This window comes from Micromesistius poutassou (genome assembly GCF_964030765.1).
Source record: "Micromesistius poutassou genome assembly, chromosome: 2".
Classification (NCBI taxonomy): Eukaryota; Metazoa; Chordata; class Actinopteri; order Gadiformes; family Gadidae; genus Micromesistius; species Micromesistius poutassou.
This window is the reverse complement of record NC_140272.1, coordinates 921,316-939,968: the sequence shown is the minus strand read 5'-3', so window position 1 is coordinate 939,968 and position 18,653 is coordinate 921,316. Positions and strand designations below refer to the sequence as shown.

Genomic DNA, 18,653 nt, shown 5'->3' with positions numbered 1-18,653 from the left:
GAGGTGTTTTGGGGGTTCAGGTGGGGTTACCGTCCCATTTGGTGAGGTGTTTTGGGGGTTCAGGTGGGGTTACCGTCACATGGGGCCCGGTTGAAGTTGATAATTGATTCCCCGAATTTAGTTTCCAACCATTCCATTATTCATGGGCGCTTTGGTTTTGGTTGGAATACTGATGGCACCAAACCAAATTGAGTGTATCTGTCTGAATGTTTACTTGTGCTAATCTTGGAAGTGGAATGCAGCCATGACTTTGTGGAAATGAAAAGACTGGCCTTTATATATGACCATAGGAAGCATACATATAGGCGTTAGTTAGAGCAAGTATAAGGATAACAGGAGTGGATATGGATCAATGTATTTTGTGCTGTCCATTCATTACACTAGACAGTAGCCTTGGGTATTCAAATGAGCTGATAACACTTTCCAAAGAGTTGCAGTCATTTTTTCAACATTATTATTGAGGGGGTGATCCAGTCTTCCGATTGGAGGACAATGTCCAACCAATCACAGTGCAGATGTGTTCCTTGATGTTCTAAATGTTGTCCTCATGATGTTAAACCAGGACACAAGGGGGAGGCAGATGGGTCATGGATGTCCCATCTCAGGGTCCTGTCTTGTTGTGCCGATGACTTCCTGTGCAAGCCGGAAAATGCACAGCGGTGTGCTGTGTGCCTTTCAGACATTTCTTTGTACTTTTTGTGCTTTTATCGCATCAACTTAAGCCCAAAGCCCACTGCAGTGTCAGCACAAATAAAGCATCAAGTTTTCCAATTCCATGTCCAAACTAGACTTGAATCCTGTTCAAGTGAACAAAGCATGTGAAAAAATACAGCCCTGCTCACGGTCAATATGAGTATGACTCTTTTCTAGGTCGTACTGCAGATAGTAGCCTAAATGTCGGCTCTGTGTGCTTGTTCTGGGCTTTGCAAGGAATGTAGTCATTAATGAGCAGTAAAGGTGCCTTCACACCAAAAGCGAACCCAATATTCTAAACTCAAACTTTTCTTGCGAGTGATTCAGAATCAATCGGAATTTGCAGGAAAGTTAAAATATTTCAACTTGTGCGAATGAGGAATTAGCATCGTTCACGCGAGTAGAATCACTCAAAATCTGCGTGAACCAGGTCGTTAGAGCCATGCAGCCGGCAGCCGGCCGGCGAAGAATTTGCATCTATTTGGGTCTTTGCATTGACTTTGTATGTAATTGTGCTTTTGCTTTTGGTGTGAAAAGCGTGTAAGCAATGCTTACAGGTAGATGGTGGACTTTGCATAACCCCTACCTGTTCTTAAAATCTAAAAAACATCACTGACTCAGTTGCTTTGGACTCAGATGCCTGACTAAAATTGTTTTAGTGGTGTCTCTAGTGCATATCAGGAACACTGTGTATCATGAGGTGGGCGATGGAATGTAGCCTGCGGAAAGATGGGGAGAGCACCAGAGAGAGAGACGGAGAGAGAGGGGGAGAGAGAAAGAGTCAGGGAAAGAGAGTGGGAGGGAGGGAGGGAGAGTGAGAGTATCAGGAATAGAGGGAGAAGGAGAGAGAGAGAGAGGAGGGGCAGCTTCCCAGCATCATCTGACAGGAGCTGGGCTGAGGTGTAGAGCGAGCAAGAGCGAATCAGGCACGCAGACCGGAGAGACAACACAGAGGCAGCGAGAGGGAACATAGCGGTTGTAGTTTGTTCTAGGCACTGCCACTCTGGGGGGGGGACGAGTGAGGAGCTACAGCACACGAACGGACAAAGAGAGCGAGAGGTACGTAAAACGAGGGCTGGCGTGACAAAACACGAGTGCTTGTTTTGCCAACTGGCAGAGAGATGGAGAGATCTGCAGAGAGGGGAAGTGAGAAAACATGGATTGTAAAAGTATGGCGAAGGCGTTTGGAGTGAGTGGGAAAGTGAATGGAGTGTGTGTGTGTGTGTGTGTGGTTGCTGCCTGAGTTTGGCTTCTCGCTGTAGCAGCAAATCTGTGCAAAGCTGATCTCTTGATCCTACGCCTGTGCCAACCTTGGACATATTCTTAACTTATCTTTTTACATCGCTCTCCTGTTCTCTCCTGCTCTCTCTCTCGCCCCGATGGTGTGAGTGACGAACAGAGAGTGTGTGAGTTCCTTTGCTGTGTTAGTTTCCATACTTGATAAGATTAGCTGCCCCTCCATGATAGGTGGAATGCAAATGCGTTTCAAAGTCTGAAATGAATGGAGGAAGGTGTGTGTGTGTGTGTGTGTGTGTGTGTGTGTGTGTGTGTGTGTGTGTGTGTGTGTGTGTGTGTGTGTGTGTGTGTCCTCATGCACATGTGCTTTTCTGTGTGCACATGTAGAACCGGTGGTGGAGATATCAGGGCTGTGTAGCATCGCAATGTCATCAACCAAATATGGCTATGGAACGTGTGGGGAAAGATATTGGGCAAGATGGTGTCGAAGTTAAGACTGACTCCCAGACAAGAGATACTGGGTTTGAATCACAATGTCTGCAGTCTGCTTGGATTCATCAGAGCAGAGATAATCAAACCCCCTACCTTCTCCTTTTTCTATCTGAAGTCGCTTTGGAGGAAAGTGTGCTAAATTAATTGTGTAGGCAAGGGGGCATCTGTGTTTACAATATTAATATTAATTAGAGGGTATTGGCCATAAGATAACTCCAGTGGGAACGACCAGAACTTTTTCAGTCTGAATTAATCAGGCAGCCACTTCAGGTCAAGCTTTATTTCCTTGTTACTCTAGTAATTACAGTCCAGATAATTAGACGTCTTTATACGGTCCCTGTATGCATAAGGAAAATGTCAATGGTACCATTCCTTAAGATGGGAAATGTAGCTTTAGGTAGATTCTTCTCCTCCTTCCTCTTCGCCTTCAGCTTCTTAAAAAATGCATTTAAAAAGATTCCCGGACACAAAGTAGTTGCACAACAGCAAGGGGCAACATTTCAAAAGACATCTCTCCTTCATACATGGTTGAAGGACGCTTCTTGAGGCTGCTGTGTTCAAGGGGATGGTTCAAGGGCATGCATTTTTACACCTGAAACCTAAACCTAACCACTCACCACACCACTGACAGAACACAACGTGCTCACTGGCTTTGTGATTAATGAAAGACATTATCATGGTTGCAAACAGTTTTAAGGAGGCTCAGTCAAGGCTAGGCTGAATATTTCCTCATCCGATTAGCTATGTTTGAAACACAGTTGATCATCCTTATTTTAGACTCGTACCAAGAGGATAATGCAAAGAAAATTAATGACCAATCTCAATCTGTCGTTATCATTTCCAGTGGTTTCTTTGCATTGTGACGGCCCAGGCCGGTCTAGGTGTTCTCCTTCTGTATTCTCCCTTCCCCCCCTGCAGTGGCTGATGGCGGGGCGGGGCCCTGATGGGAAACACCTGTGACCTGTGTCTATATTAGAGGGTTGCAGTCTGCTCGGTCTCTCTCTGCCTGCCGCCAGCGAAGCTCCGTCCGAGCCACCGTTTCCTTTTTTCGTTTGGTTTCTGTTTGGTCATGGTTATGTTGCACATTCTATTAGTTGTAAATAAATTATATCTTTAATTATCGTTCCTCCGTCCTCCCTTGGTCGTTTTTGTTGTGGTCTTGTGAGCCAGACCATAACAGCATACATTTGTGGGATAGGAGGAGCTTAGTCATGACTCACGACTTATTCGGTCACCCAAATATCGTCCTGCATCCCAGAGCATCCAGCCAAACATTTTTTACGCTAAATGAGTTTGGTCCCGGGGCCCCAGTTGCGGAGACAAAGTGGGTGAGCATAAGTAGATTTGGTGGCGCTGTCTGAGGACTTCCCTATCCGAGGCCGTCCAGCGGGAATGAGTCACCAGCTTCATGACATCTGAGTCCTTTCCGCGCCCGCGGACTTCTCCCAGAGCCGAGAAATCTGTCAAAGTCTATGCTCAACGCTTCATGGATTAAAGTTTTACATCATGATGTCTCCTCCGGGGGGCAAAGTATCGTGTTCCGTTTTTTTTTGTTGTTTCGTTTCGTGGAGTCAACATCCGATTCAATTCTCAGTCAACATCACTATTATAAAAACACGTTGCCAAGCATTTATTCAAATGTACAATATGCTGTTGTGCTGCATGCATGATACCGTTCTGCTGAGGTGTAAAGTTTCATAATTAACAAAGGCTTTTTTTTCAAAATCGAGATCATTTCCAAATCAGTGAAGCTTCTATCTTTGGTTTCTCTTTCCTGGATACTGGCTACAATGAGTCATCTCCTCATATTGTTAATTCAGTAGATGTAAAAAAAGGTTCTGGTTCTCTGTGAATATGGATGAATATGATTGTCTGCCAAACAGAGCAGTCCTCTACTTGATCATCAGCAGGTTCAACGCGGTCATAGCGGTGGTTGTATCAAGTCAGCAACAGTTAGCAACCTTCCAAAAAGCTGCCCACAGACAGTGAGGGGATCCGTGGAGGCGGTCCTCCGCGGATCCTGTACTCACTTGGACCAATGAGTTCGGTAACAACAACAAATATCTTACAATGCATTCCTCAATACAACGTGACGTGAATGTCCATGACTCTGGTCGATGGTTTGTCTCACCGATGCAGCCTCCTGACCTTCTAATTAGACATCTGGGAAGGACAGAGCTGGATGCTGGTTCATCCCGGTCTGTAAACATCGTAGAGCAGCATGACGGACCATCACCTGCCTTTTAATGATTCTGATCTGTATTCAGTGGCCACAAGTCCTTCAAACGGACAAAGAGCCCACATCATCTTAAGCCCTTCTCCTTGGAGGTCTGAGATAAGCGTTCAGCTTAATTAATAAAGTTTGTGGACCATTCAGAAGGCATAGGTAAAGTTGTATGCTTGCAATAGATTGTTCATAGTCTGTACTAGTGTGTATTGTGGTCCTACATGTAATGTGACTAGTTTAGAATAGTGTGCATGTCACCATTAACTACTGGAAAAGACACATGGGTTCCGAAAGGGAAAGTCCCACAATGGCACTGAACTATAAGTCGACCAAGAAGTAAATCTGTTCATTATTTTTGGATATTTTTGAGCGTTCAGAGTTAAGTTTAGGATTCCAACATTTTGTGGCACGGACATGGGGCGAATGCCAGCCACTGTGACATCCTGACCTTAACACCTGGCCACGAGTCCGGGTGACACTCGCCTGGCTTCATCATCTGGCCATGGCACTGTGGGCACTGGGGGTCATCCGCAATGTATGACCGACCCAGCAGACTCTGGGAAGTTTTCCTTCCAATTAGCTAAGCTCTTTGATGCTTTCAATGGCCCTGGGTCCCTGATGCAGATTCCACTTCATCCTTGGGTCTCTAATCGAAATATTATCAGTTAGATGTTCAATCATATTGATTTTATATTCACCACCTAGATCTTAAGCTACTTCTCCTGAAGCAGAGTAAACGGTAACGGGGGACTCAGTGTCTGGACAACGTCTGGAGACGTCTCGGAAGGAGAGCTTCCGAGACTCTGCACACACGATGTTAATGAGATTTTATTGCTTTGAGACATAAATGCTTCATTCCGTCCTGCGGGTATGTTCGCGCACCACTTTTTAAAAAACTCTTTCTGTGACTAGACATAAAAGACAGTGAGGAAGGTCCAAACTCAAATGGAATATCTGCCGTTAGGAAATGAGTGAAAAACACGAGGAAAAACGAAGGCATGACAGGGCCCTACACAGAGGGACCAGCACCACTAGTACTGACCAGCTGTGGATGGAAACCTGCACGGACATCATGCTGGTGTACTATCTATGTCCTAGTGCATGGGTCTACCTGCAGCCCTGTTGGCCAGTGGAGCCCTAGATGCGGGGTACATGTCTACGTTTCATTGTGTAGGGAGAACCACAGCCACACGGTGAATACGCGGCTTGTCGTATGGCTTCATATGGGTCTAATGATCCTTTGACTTATCGTCAATGTTTACTCGAGTACCGCTTGGACTTCTCTGGTTGTTTATCTTTTGTCTCACATGTGAAAACAGATACACTTATTGGTGTCTTTGTCAACAGTGAACCCATCCAAAAGCCAAAGGTTGACTTGGGTAGTTTCCTTATAACATTATTTACCTTTCTGACTTACCCTATTCCTGGCAAGTTGCACACACAGGGATGCCGAGAGAGAGGGGAGGGGATATGTCGTACCAGGTGACCGGGAATCGGTGGCTCTGTGTGCATACAAAATATTTAGCTTATTTAACAGAATAAATGGTTCTCCGCAGCAGATTTGCAAGCTTGGCTTCATATCTGGTACAGAGCTGTTGTTATGAGAGAGTAGGCAGGGCAAGTGAACCGTGATACCAACTCCTCCACCTCCTCCTCCTCCTCCTCCTCCTGCTTCTATTCCTCCTCCTCCTCCTGCTGCCCCTTCTCCGCTCTGCTCCTCTGATGGTCTGGTTCAGCTGTCTGTCCTGCAGGACAAGAAGACCTTTAGGGAAGAAGAAGGCATTGAAGGAGTTGGGCGTGGGATATGCACATTCTGAACATTTGTGTGATTTTTTTTTTTTACAGTGTAATGCAATGAAGGCCTGACGATGGCCTTTTGTCGCTACCATTATGTCCTGTGAGGCGACCAGCTGAGGGGTCACTGGGATTCTTTAGAACCCTTGTCAACTTTGTGACAATGTGTTTCATTGTTTTATATACATCACTATACCTCAACTCTTCATCTCTTTCTCTCTCTCTCTATCTCACTCAATCCTTTCTCTCCGCAATTCTCTTTCTTACTCCCTCTGCTCTCCCCTTATTGTCTACCTCTCTTCATCTCTGTTATCACTAATTCTCTCTCTAACACTCACACTGACTCACTCTCCCCCTCTCTTTAACTGTCTTTAATATCTCATGATATATATAAATGTCTCTCTCTCTCTCTCTCGCTCTCTCTGACTCATAGGAAACAAGATGGAAGGATTCCACGCATCTCTGACCGAGTAGAGCCCTCTCCAGCGTATTTTGGCCCTCCATCTTCACCTCTGTCAATCCCAAAGGTAAAAGAAAAGGAAAAGAGCACGGCCAATTTCATTTTTGTCTGTTTCCATGAGCTGAGCACCAATGTTGTCTTTAGAGACCTAACGTCTAAGCCTTCTGAAAACACGAGATCAATAGAACAAGAAATTACTGATTGCTTCATCCACCCTGCCACAAATCGATTTCAACAATTTCCTTCCGATTTTCTTGAGCTTTTCAAAATCATCAGGACTTCCTCCAAGGTTCGGCGGGGAACGATTTGGCAAATCACACTCTTTTTAATTATTTCTAAAGGAGTTCATTCTTGGACAAAAGGTTGTCTGTACCGAACAACCTTCATCAACAAAGACTCATTCTCAAGCGACCCGGGAAAAGACTTCACACTCTGCCTAGTCGATACGTTACAGTCAAAACTAATTGGTACGAGTATGAAAACAGTCTCTTGTGATACACCTCCACCCAAATACCGACACCTCCTTCATCTATCTCTGCTCTCCTTGGGCTCCGCTTTGGCCTATCTGTCTCTTTGTCCCCCATGTCTGTCGCTCTGTCTGCTTGGCTAATCATCCCGCTCACCCCATCCCCCCTGCTCACAGGACAAAGGTGTCCCTAATGGCCGCAGCCGTAGTGGTGGCTGGTAGTCTGTCATCATCTGGCATCTCCTGACAGCCTGGCACTGGCCCTCCATCGCTGGACACACACACACACACACACACACACACACACACACACACACACACACACACACACACACACACACACACACACACACACACATCTCTGCCCTGTGGCAGCACCAGGTGTCGCACCTGCGTGTCTGAGCGTGTAGCGTAGCGATGGAGACAGCTTGTTAGCGTTGTGACACATAGGGGGCTGGGAAATACGTCTTGTTCTGGAGAGTGATGTAAAGCCACCTTGGGGGGGATGGGGGAGAAGGGGGGAGATGAGGGGGAAGGGCGGCGTGTTGTAGCGTCTCCAGGAAGCCACCCGATCCTAGCTTCCTGGCAAGGCTCATATACACTGAATATTGTATAGTAGTCTAACACATTAATTTCCACCTGTCAGTACGCGTGGTCTCCAGGGGTCTTTGGTGTGCAGCTGGATGATGGATATTATTAGGATTTTGCAAAGAGATAGATCAAGATCACATTGGTTTTAATAGCATGAAAGCTTTATTTTTGCTACAAAAAATAAAATGCTTTTATAAACTAGTACATTTGATGTGCTTATTTCTTGCTTAACAGTTATTTGACCTCGTAAAAAATGGCTAATGCCAAAACTGTAAAAAACAAAATTTCCGCATTAAATATCGACCCTAGTGTATTATATATACCATCATTATTATTGACCATCATTGAATGCAAAACATTCTTCCTCTCTTGGAAATGGTGCAGATGCAGGTGGGGAAAAAATCGTAGGCGTAACCAAAATGACCTGTTTCTACCTGCTGTTTTCCAATATCAAAACTGAATAAAACATGCCTGCCGTGTTGCTCTAGGCAAAGACAGAGCTTTATACTTCCATAACCCTGGAAACTACCAGCTGTTTTGTTTTCCAACTCTCATTGTTCGGTTTAGAATTTTGCACTTTAGTCCAAATCGGAAGCTGGTTATAATCTCACGGATACTTGTGGTTCTGAAGAGTGAAAACGAGCACATGTGCCTTTACACCTGATGGCACTGTCAGACCGCGACATGTTTACTCATGCTTTTGTATCATCGTTCATCTAGAATTAATTTGTGTCTCCAAATGTCATTTCCAACAGTAACCTGGCCACGAGAGCAGGTCAACAGGGTACAAATATAACATCCATGAACACATTAACTGAAAGACTCATCCATAAATCTGCATAAATTATGTTATGATATTATTCAAAAACATGCATGAAATAATTGAAAGCAGTCCTTTAAATCAAACACAATCCACGCCCACCCACCAACTGTTGGTATTTTTCCAGTGCATTGTTTCAAAGCATTCTGTGGCAGAACCAATCTGCGTCGGAGCAGCAGGCGGTCATTGTGGTGTTTCCAGCCCACTGTTTCTCTCACCTGGGTGAAATCCCGGTAATCAGCCCGTCGGGAGAGCCATGGGCGACCCATCAAACGTCGCCTGTATCCCAGCGGTTGATTAATGTTTCCGCTGCATTGTTGTATGGAACCATTATCCGTAATTGTCAGGTGTGCGTTTCAATAGCACTTATTGTTTAGGGACAGAGGGCGTATCCACTCCCAGTTCGATGCTCGGTGCTGGCCAGTACTCACTCTGCTGCCGTGTGGTCAATATTATGCTCCTGGAGAGGTCCTTTCATGCAAACATCATACTTGTTTACTGGAGAAGCAATTATGTTGTATTTATCGTGACAATGTTTGCAATTTATTTTGAATTTCGCTTAATTACCTCTATTATGTCTTATTTTCGTGATCATTACGATGCATTATTTTTGACACGGTGCTGCCGATAGAGAGAAACTGAATCAGTACTACCTCAAACTGTACTGGCAGTGTGGGTCACATGTTGCTCTTGTAAACTAGTTAGTGAAAGGTCTTCTCATCACAGAAGACTGGTTTCACCCGATACCACTGGTAATGACTGTAATTCCCCCCCTCTCTTCAGCTCTACCCTACTCATCTCCTGTCACATTCTCTCACCTCCCATCACCTCCTCTCACCTCCCGTCACCTCCTCTCACCTCCCGACCCTCCCGTTCTCTCCCCTTATGTCCTGAGGACAGGACTTGGGGCAACGTCTCTTGTCCCCCTGTCTCTGAACCTGAACCTAAAACCTGGTGGTGTTGTGTTTTTCCGGGGAAGAGAGAACTAGGTCAGCGCTTGATGCAGTGTGATGACGAGAGCACCTGACCTGACACACAGAGGGAGAGACAGAGAGAGAGAGGAAGAGACAACCGCGGAGAGAGACTTTTAAAAAAGCACTCCAGCGGATAACAGATTTATATATGGATAGCACATTTATATATCGAGAAATTGGCCATATGGTGGCCAACACGCGGCCTTCATAAATATAGATATACATCACAGAGAGAGAGAGACTTTGCTTTTGTTCTCTTTGTGAATCATTCTTTTTGTCCTCAGCGCCCTCCTGTCTTCCTCTCTCCCCTTCCCTCTCTCGCTCCTTTCAACTTTCCCCCGTGCCCCCATACGGCATCAGCCCTCCTCCCAAAGAGAAGGTCCGCAGATTTTGCCGAGGTAATTCTGGTGGTTGTCGCCGTGTTTGGCCCCGCGGTGGTGGGCCCGCTGGTGTTTGATGTGGATGACAGATCCATCCTCCTATCTCCTCCAGACTCAGTGATAACACGTTTCCCGAGCTCTGTTTTCAGCCGGCCGGTGACTCACTCAAAAGGCCGTTATTTATTCCCTACAAGTGATTGAGGCGTGACGTCCTCTGCTGACTTTTCCAATAACAAACACCTTTTCTATCCACCGTTATCAGCCATGATTCCTCATGAGGAGCGCAAGGTGGAAAATGCTACCTGGGTCAGTAATTGTAGCATTGAGTGGGTATTCTTTCGTACAAATGAGGCGGAAAACAAATACGGTGTGTCGCTATTAAAGAAGCAACTAAACACACTAAAGTCCTGCAGAAACAGGATTCCAGATGGAACCAGATATAATTAAAGATGGGTGCAGGCTGTAGTGTAGTTAGAGATCAGAGTTGCAGTGAGCGTGGATAAAATGAGGTGAGCCCTCACCCATTCATAACCAATCATACCCCTCAATAGTATACACAACACTATTAATTGTATTCAATACCTTTACAAACACAGAAGCACACCTTCAGACAAGCATGTGAGTAAAGGCAGGGCCACACCGGGACCAAGAGAGACATAGCCTGGCAACACACACACACACACACACACACACACACACACACACACACACACACACACACACACACACACACACACACACACACACACTTTACATATTCATATATGTTAAATATACACATTATATACATTTATTATAAATACATATACTTAAAAAGGCTAAGTGTCTCGTGCTACAGTTGCAATCACTTAAAGGGGTAATGCACTCACAGTTAGAAATGTTAATTCGACACCCTGATTACTTGGCTTTAATGAACAATGAAGATGCTACCTTGTATTAGTATTTAATATTGTACTTCCTCGCCAATGTCCATTGTCTGCCACTAACTGACCTGGGCCCTAGCTGTGTGGTCCAGTTCCTTGTAAAGCTAAAGCAAACAGGACCAGTATGACGGCCGACTACAATGTCTTGCCTTTATCCTCCAATGGGATGCTCCATTGCTTTAGTGTTAATAGTGTTGGTTTAGTGTTGGCAGTGTTGGTTTAGCATTGGTAGGGTTCGTTTACTATTGGGGCGGTAAAAGGCCTAGTTGACACACAGAGTCTGATATGGTCGCTCTCAAATGTAAATAGTCGACACAACAGTGGGAACTGATGTGTCCACAATTTACAGACTGATTCAGCAATATTGTACGTATTTAAAAGTGTTGCCTTCAAGGAAGCGTAAAATAATTTCACATTACAATCAGTACAATGTTGTTAGTGTAAAGACTTCAGCAACCCTTTATTTAACGGACTATAAAGGGTGTACAAGTGTAATGTTCCAATGTTGCACGCAGCCTGCTAGCAACAAGCTGTTCCTCGTGATTCTGGTGTTTTGTTTTGGTTTTGATTTCTCAGAGTCTGAGGAGGTCGTGAAAGTCAGACTCTGTTTGTGAGAGAGTGAGAGAGTGTTTGCCAGTAAATTGAGAAATGTCACTCAGTCCAGGAAGAGGAAGAGAATATTTGTGCTCAATGTGATAATAAAAAGGGAACTACCAAACGTTGGTATGGTGTGTGTGTGTGTGTGTGTGTGTGTGTGTGTGTGTGTGTGTGTGTGTGTGTGCGTGTGCGTGCACACTTATGTGCATGGTTTAAAAAGTAGAAAGAGGTGTAGTTCCCCACACGGAAAACTTCCCTTCCTGTATCCATGAGTCGAAGTGTGAACGACTTTATGGCATTGTGTGTTCGTCTGGGTTTGTGTTTGACATGTGCGTGTGTGTGCATTCGTATGTGTGTGTGTATGTGCACCACACATGTGTGCCTGTGTGTTTGTGTGTAAAGAGGAAGGATGGAAGGGGGATGGACGTTCTCCGCTTCATGGCATTGTGTTCCTATGTCTCACGGGGGGGGGCGGGGTGGAGGGGGGGGATGTGTTTTGCACTCTAATGCGCAGCCTTCCATCTCTTATGCCTCTTTACTTTTGATTTCCTCCGAGTTGACAGTACGCACCTAGTGTGGCTGGTGGTGTAGATCACGCCTCTGTTTCTCGCGCGTGCCGCTGTGGTCTCACCCCCCCCCCCCCCTCCGCTCCGTGGTCTCGGACGCCTCACGGGCGTCTGTGCACGGGGAACGATGAGCCACCCCAGGGCGGCTAAAAAGCTGTCTTTTGACGGGCCGTGTCGGACCCAGGCCCGGGCCGTGTATGCCAAGCGACGGTGTTTCAGCGACGTGAGTATTGCACCACCCCCTTCGATTTTTTAGGAGAAGATGTTTTCCGTCAATGCTCGGCTGCACTGTGGGCGGCATGGTGGATGTGTGAATGGGTTTAAGCGTTGTCGTTGAACGCCTGATTTGTCAGACGAACCCGGGCGATAGATGATTGGCTCGTTGATTATACATTGATTCGGACCCGATTGTGAGCAAAGCGGCAGTTGTATTTTATGCGTTTTATGGGATTTGTTATAGGAGAGGTCTTTATGCTCAAAGGTGGGACACACTTAGTGCTACCTGGAATATGTTACTGATTAACTTTACGAGGATTCTTCAACCACAACATACACACACACACACCTTCATCCCACACACTCACACTCAAACCTGTACCTATACAAATAGACATAATGGGATCAATGGTATAGTATTAAATGTTGAGTGAGGCGGTAATCCCATCACAACATTGGAAAGTCAAATATTTATTTGTGACTGGACATATGTCACAACAAACGTGACTGTACCTGAGTTTTTTGCAAAGATAATGATGGGCTATGATGCTTCCTATTTGTTCTGGCATGGTCAGGTGTGTTTAGGTGTGTTTAGGTCAGGTGTGTTTGTGTCTAACCCTGTGTCCTCATTTTAAACTGTGTTTAAAATGTAAGGCAAGAGGTCTGATGTTGGTTATTGATTGTATTTCTGTTCATGCATGTGTCTGTTTGTGTGTGGGTGTGTATGTGTGTTCATGTGCATGTGTGAATGCATGCATGCATGTGTGGGTGTGGATGAGTAAACATATATGCATAACATAACCTAGTGTGCGTGTGTCTCTATGCATTTGCATGAGACACACATTGCAGGGGTTTGCATGTGTTTTGCATGTGTTTTGCATGTACTTGTGCTCCCTGCAGTCATATGGGAATATTGTCTTGGCATTATCACCAACATCAAGCCACAGAATCTCATAGCACAAGTGACATATGGCAAAATAAAACGCATTGTGAAATGGTCATTTTCATTAATCACAAAGCATTTACAATGACACTTTTGTACTCTTACATTAACAAGACCAATAAAAAATGTTGAGCTTGTTAGACCTCAGAAATGAGTAGTATTTATTGATGTAGTATCTAGCATACTGCATCGTACCCCACTATAATATATTATTCTACAATATATCAAATATATAAAAATAAAATTTAAATCCTATCAACTCATAGTGAATCCAGCATGGTGCAAGTGCACCATATTGTTGGCCATGCCGTCTCAGTGAGGAAGGGTGTGCACGGGTGTGGTCGGTTCTCTGCTCTGCAAATAAAACCGCTGTCGTGAAGCTGACAGTTCCTGTGGTTAAGGCTGTGGTTTGTTAGGGAGATTTCACACGTTCTGTTCTAGTAATGACTGCTTGATAGACTTCATCCTGTCGGAAGGGCTGAGCCGGACGTTATTGATTACAAAATCAGCCTTCTTGGCCAATACATGCGTTTCATTCATGCGTTAACACGGTAGTTGTCCCATGGACATCCTGTGGTGTTGTCATGATTATCTGAAAGTGTGACCCTACGAGGCTGCGTAGTAAGGTATATTATTTTAGTAAAGTACTTTTAGTAAAAAAAAAAAGTTACTTTTAGCCCCCACATTTCACATTAATAATGATAACAATGCCTGCAAGCCAGTTTTCTCTCAATTAATAAAAAAGACCCTGAAGAGAGAGACTTGTTTAAAAGGTAAAGGTTGACCCATGGCAGCTTTACCTTTTAAATAAGCTGAATGTGCTTGGAGTCAGAGAGAGGGAATTAATCAGCAGAGAGAAGGCTGCACGGTGGATCCAGGCAATGGTGGACGTTTCCTTTATATGTCACACTATTGAACGTTCACACCAACCACGCCTTATACACCAGTATGCAGCCAGGTTAGTTGATATTAGGGGTGTAACGAAACGCGTATTCGAACCGAAATATTTCGGTACGGGTCTAACGGTTCGATGCACGTTTCATTTCGGTACGTACCGAAAAAAAAAAAAAATATATATATATATATATTTTTTTTTTTATTAAGTTTTTATTGATTATCACACACTCTGTTAGTGTCTTGTCTTGTCCTGATGTTTTGTGTTGAGGACCACAATGGAAATAAGTCCTGGACTTTATTGTGTTTTTATCCTCAATTGTATTTGATGTCTTTTCATTTGTGTAAGGCATTTGTTTGATACAATTTAATGAATCAAATAAAAATCTAATTTTTAATAAAATAATAAAAACTGCCGTACCGAAAAAACATACCGAACCGTGACTTAAAAAACCGAGGTACATACCGAACCGTGACTTTAGTGTATCGTTACACCCCTAGTTCATATGTTGAGGAAGGGGGATGTGGTAGACACGTTGGTGGACGGAGAGCTCGGGGGGTGTTTGGCTTGGAGCGCTGCACGGTCACCTTTGCGTTGCTCTATACGTATGAATCCCTCTCCTGGACGTGGAGGAGGAGACGGGGAGGCGCGGTGAAGTACGCTAGGGGAGACAGGCAGAAACGTGGAGGTTAAATACACGAGTAGCAGACGTGGTCTTTCTTCCTCCCGAGTTTATGGGACTCCATTAAGGGAAATTGCCTATAAAAGTTGTGTTGACTGTCGCCTCATTGATTGCGACATTGTGTCTTCCCTCAGAGAGTGGTCATTAGAGTCTACGTTAGAATCTGTGTGTAGTGCATCGTTCTCTACCACCATGCTCTCATCACTAAACCGGACCGCTTGCCGGCTCAATCTCCCAGGGCCTTGGATGTGTGCCAGGTTGTCTGGGAACACAACGTTGTAGCGATGCTTGTGTGTATGTGTGTGTTTGTGTGTCTGTCTCCGTTTGTCTCCGTGTGCGAGTTTGTATGCGACTACATGTTCATTTGTGGGTGCAAATGTGTGTGGATGTGTGTGCATGCGCAATGTGTACGAGCACGTGTGTGTGTGTGTGTGTGTGTGTGTGTGTGTGTGTGTGTGTGTGTGTGTGTGTGTGTGTGTGTGTGTGTGTGTGTGTGTGTGTGTGTGTGTGTGTGTGTGTGTGTGTGTGTGTGTTGATGTAAGGCTATAAGGCCCTAAATGTCACCATATTAATACAGTGCTGATATATGAATCAAGACCATTTCTATCAGACAAACAAACGAAGCCCTGTCCTTGTTGGACGTGTGGTCTCTCCTCTCTCCCCAGACCACGGACCTGTTTGCAATGATCGAGAGGATGCAGGTAGCGTAAGTTGTTATGTCCCCTGCTCTGTGCCTCGCCCCCCCCCCCCCCCGCTCTGCTCCCAACCTCCCTTCAGACAACTGCTGCCTCACACACCGTCTCTCTCAGCGTTCAGTCTCTCCTCCCCCTTCGCTGTGTTCTTTCAAATTAAATGCTTTCCTATTTATTTTATTTTACGTCCATTTTTTTTTTTCATCAACAGTGTTTTTTTTTTTTTTACTGTAAACGTTATCTTACGCCCTCTGACACCGCACAAGCTTTTGTTTTAAATTCACAGATTAAAAAAGTTCTAATTCTAAAGTTCGGAAAAACTTAAATGACAGAGATTGAGTTCATAGTTGAACCTCTTAATTGTTAAACACATTTTGGAGGACTTTTCATTTTACTTTCTAAACCTGCTTTTGTAACGTGTTTTTTCAAATTTGAACCGAACCGAACAAACGAGTTTACCCAGCACAGAGTCGGCTCGTTTTGTCAGGTCGTCCAACCAAAGATAATAATGCTACATCGGCCATGTCAGCCATTTCTCTGTTCACGGAAAATTGACGGTAGCGTTCATTCAACGTCCTTACATCATTATTTATCTGAAAGGGAATCGGTATTCCCTTTGCTGCAGTAGGTGGTGAGAGCGTTAGAACTTGCTTTTGAACCCAACAAAGTGAACCTTTTTGAAGAGAAACACGTGATCAATAAACAGCTGGTCAATGCAGGGTCACCTGACTTGTGTGCTCGGCAGCCCATGCCCCTGAATGGAGAGGGACGATAATGGATGAGCTATAGGTGACTAGGTGTTTACTCTGATAAGAGTCTATTGAGTTGCTTGTTCCGTGCACCATTTGCTTACGAGGGTCGCCTGGTCGGCCATCACATCATGCGTTGTGTAATATAATGGAGGGATGGGTGGACCCTCGGTGGTCTATTTTACAACGTTAAACACAGTTGTATTGAATATATTTAATATATGTTGTGTTCAAATTAACTTTCATGCTGATCTAACTGCAGTGGCAAAAGTGGTTATTTTATAAACAGCATGGGAAATATTTTGACACAGTGTGTTTCTCACCGTTAATTTAGATGTCTAAAATATGGCGAGGCAGTATCAATCTTTAAGGGGACCATTAAAAAAAATTGAAAATGAATTGAACCCCAATTTCTCTCCAGGCACCATCAGAACCAAGCTGATATTTCCAAATATACGCTTGTGTGAATATGCATGTAATTAATAAGGACAGGGGATGGTGAGTCCATCGCCTCTCCCTCAAGATGAGTTCAAAGCGAGCTTGTTGTGGGCTGTAGGCAGATGAAAGGGGGATGGTAAACATATGGGGGACTCAATTAACCCATGTTCCACCCAATTAACATTGGGTGGAACATGGGGAACCGAGGAGATGTGGTTTTAATATGCAAGGGACCAACCTCGACGGGGATTTCTCTTAGAGCCATAATCACTCATTTTTAAGTGTGTAAGTGTGTGGCCTTACATCTCTGGAGTAGGGATGTGAATAACTGTGAATAAATAAATACATTTTTCATGGTCCAATAATCAGTGGGTGGTATGAACGAATAATCGATTATTCGATGTGTGCCGACATTCACAAAGGCAGCCATGGACCATCGGCAAGAAATCACTTAATATCTTAAACGCAAAAAAACAAACTAACAGTGATCAGTGTTTTTGTTGTATGCATATATATTAATATTTATGCTTGTGTATTGTGTATATTGTTTTTCTGTACATGATTAATAATAATAAAAAAAACTAATAGTGCTACAGAAACAACATTAGTTCCGTCCGTTAATTCTTGTTTATTTAAAAAATGTTAACGGTCCAAATGTTAAAAATCGGCTTTGACCCTCGGGAACGAATGATCGAATAATCGAATATTCTGACCCATCCCTACTCTGGAGTAATATATAATAGGTGTGCACGTAAGCACACTTCCAGTGTTCCAGTGTCCAAGTTGGCTTTCGTGATTTTTCATTTGTTTATGGTGCCTCGTGCAAGGGGATCAATCACGACTTTGTTGCCTGTCGGACGATATTAGCTTTTTAATAACCGTTTAGAAATCCCTGGTTAGCCCTGCTGGCTTTTAAAAATAAACTCAAGGCCATTTGACACCTTTCCTTTGGCCAATCCCATCCTGTTCTGCTCTAGCCTCTTTTAACTCTAGCGCACGGCACGACACAAACGCACACTCGCACACACACACACACACACACACACACACACACACACACACACACACACACACACACACACACACATTCACTCACTGATTCACTCGTTCATATTCATTACCTGCTTTCTTCATTCCCTCATGCCTAAATACTTACACATGATTTCATCTTCCTTGTGTATTCCTCCTACAGTTTGTTGCTTAAAATTGTTATTTATGACTTCATATCACTCAGTGTCACGACAGGAGAGCTTTATTTACCTACCGTCAAACCCACGCACCAACCTGTGTAGATTAAGCTGTCCCTCAGACTTCCACCTCTTTCTTCTCTCTCTCTCTCGTTCTCTCTCTCTCAACAGGCTAGCAGGATGGACGAGCAACGCTGCACCCTCCCTCCCCCCCTCAAAGTGAGTTCTGATTTCCCCCTCCTCCCCTCTATCTTCCTGTGGACCCACAGCCCCGGCCATGAGCTGTGAAATGGTCCCGTCTTAGAGCACAGCCTTATCTGCTGTCAGGCAGGCTTCAGGAGGCTAGCCGGCTGAACGAGGAACTCAACAGGACCCGAGCCACTTCTTAATCCTCACACATCCCATCCACCATTGACCAATGAAGGCTCTTCAAACTGAGTCCAGCAGCTGGAAACCTCCAGCAGGAATTGAGATTTTTAAAATCTTCAAAGGAACAGACACTATTGTTTTTTTCAGGTGCAATCAGAATGAGATTCTCTTGCTATAGTCCGGATTGGGTGCATTCACACCTGCATTTGTGTGTGTGGATAGTCGTTATCCAGGTGCAATCGGCACCAGGTGTGAGTAGTGCT

The 18,653-nt window shown here is 44.5% G+C and overlaps 1 protein-coding gene across 1 annotated transcript in view; it reads left to right on the top strand.

The window, feature by feature from the left end:
• The first annotated feature begins 12,394 nt into the window (after positions 1-12,394).
• LOC311339379 (rap1 GTPase-activating protein 1-like) overlaps positions 12,395-18,653 on the top strand; it is a 32,580-nt gene continuing 26,321 nt past the window's right edge. Inside the window, exons 1-3 of the mRNA XM_084464752.1 lie at positions 12,395-12,442; positions 15,621-15,656; positions 18,193-18,240. Coding sequence (XP_084320878.1) covers positions 15,639-15,656; positions 18,193-18,240 — 66 coding nt within the window. The 5' untranslated portion in view covers positions 12,395-12,442; positions 15,621-15,638. The remainder of the gene's footprint in view (positions 12,443-15,620; positions 15,657-18,192; positions 18,241-18,653) is intronic.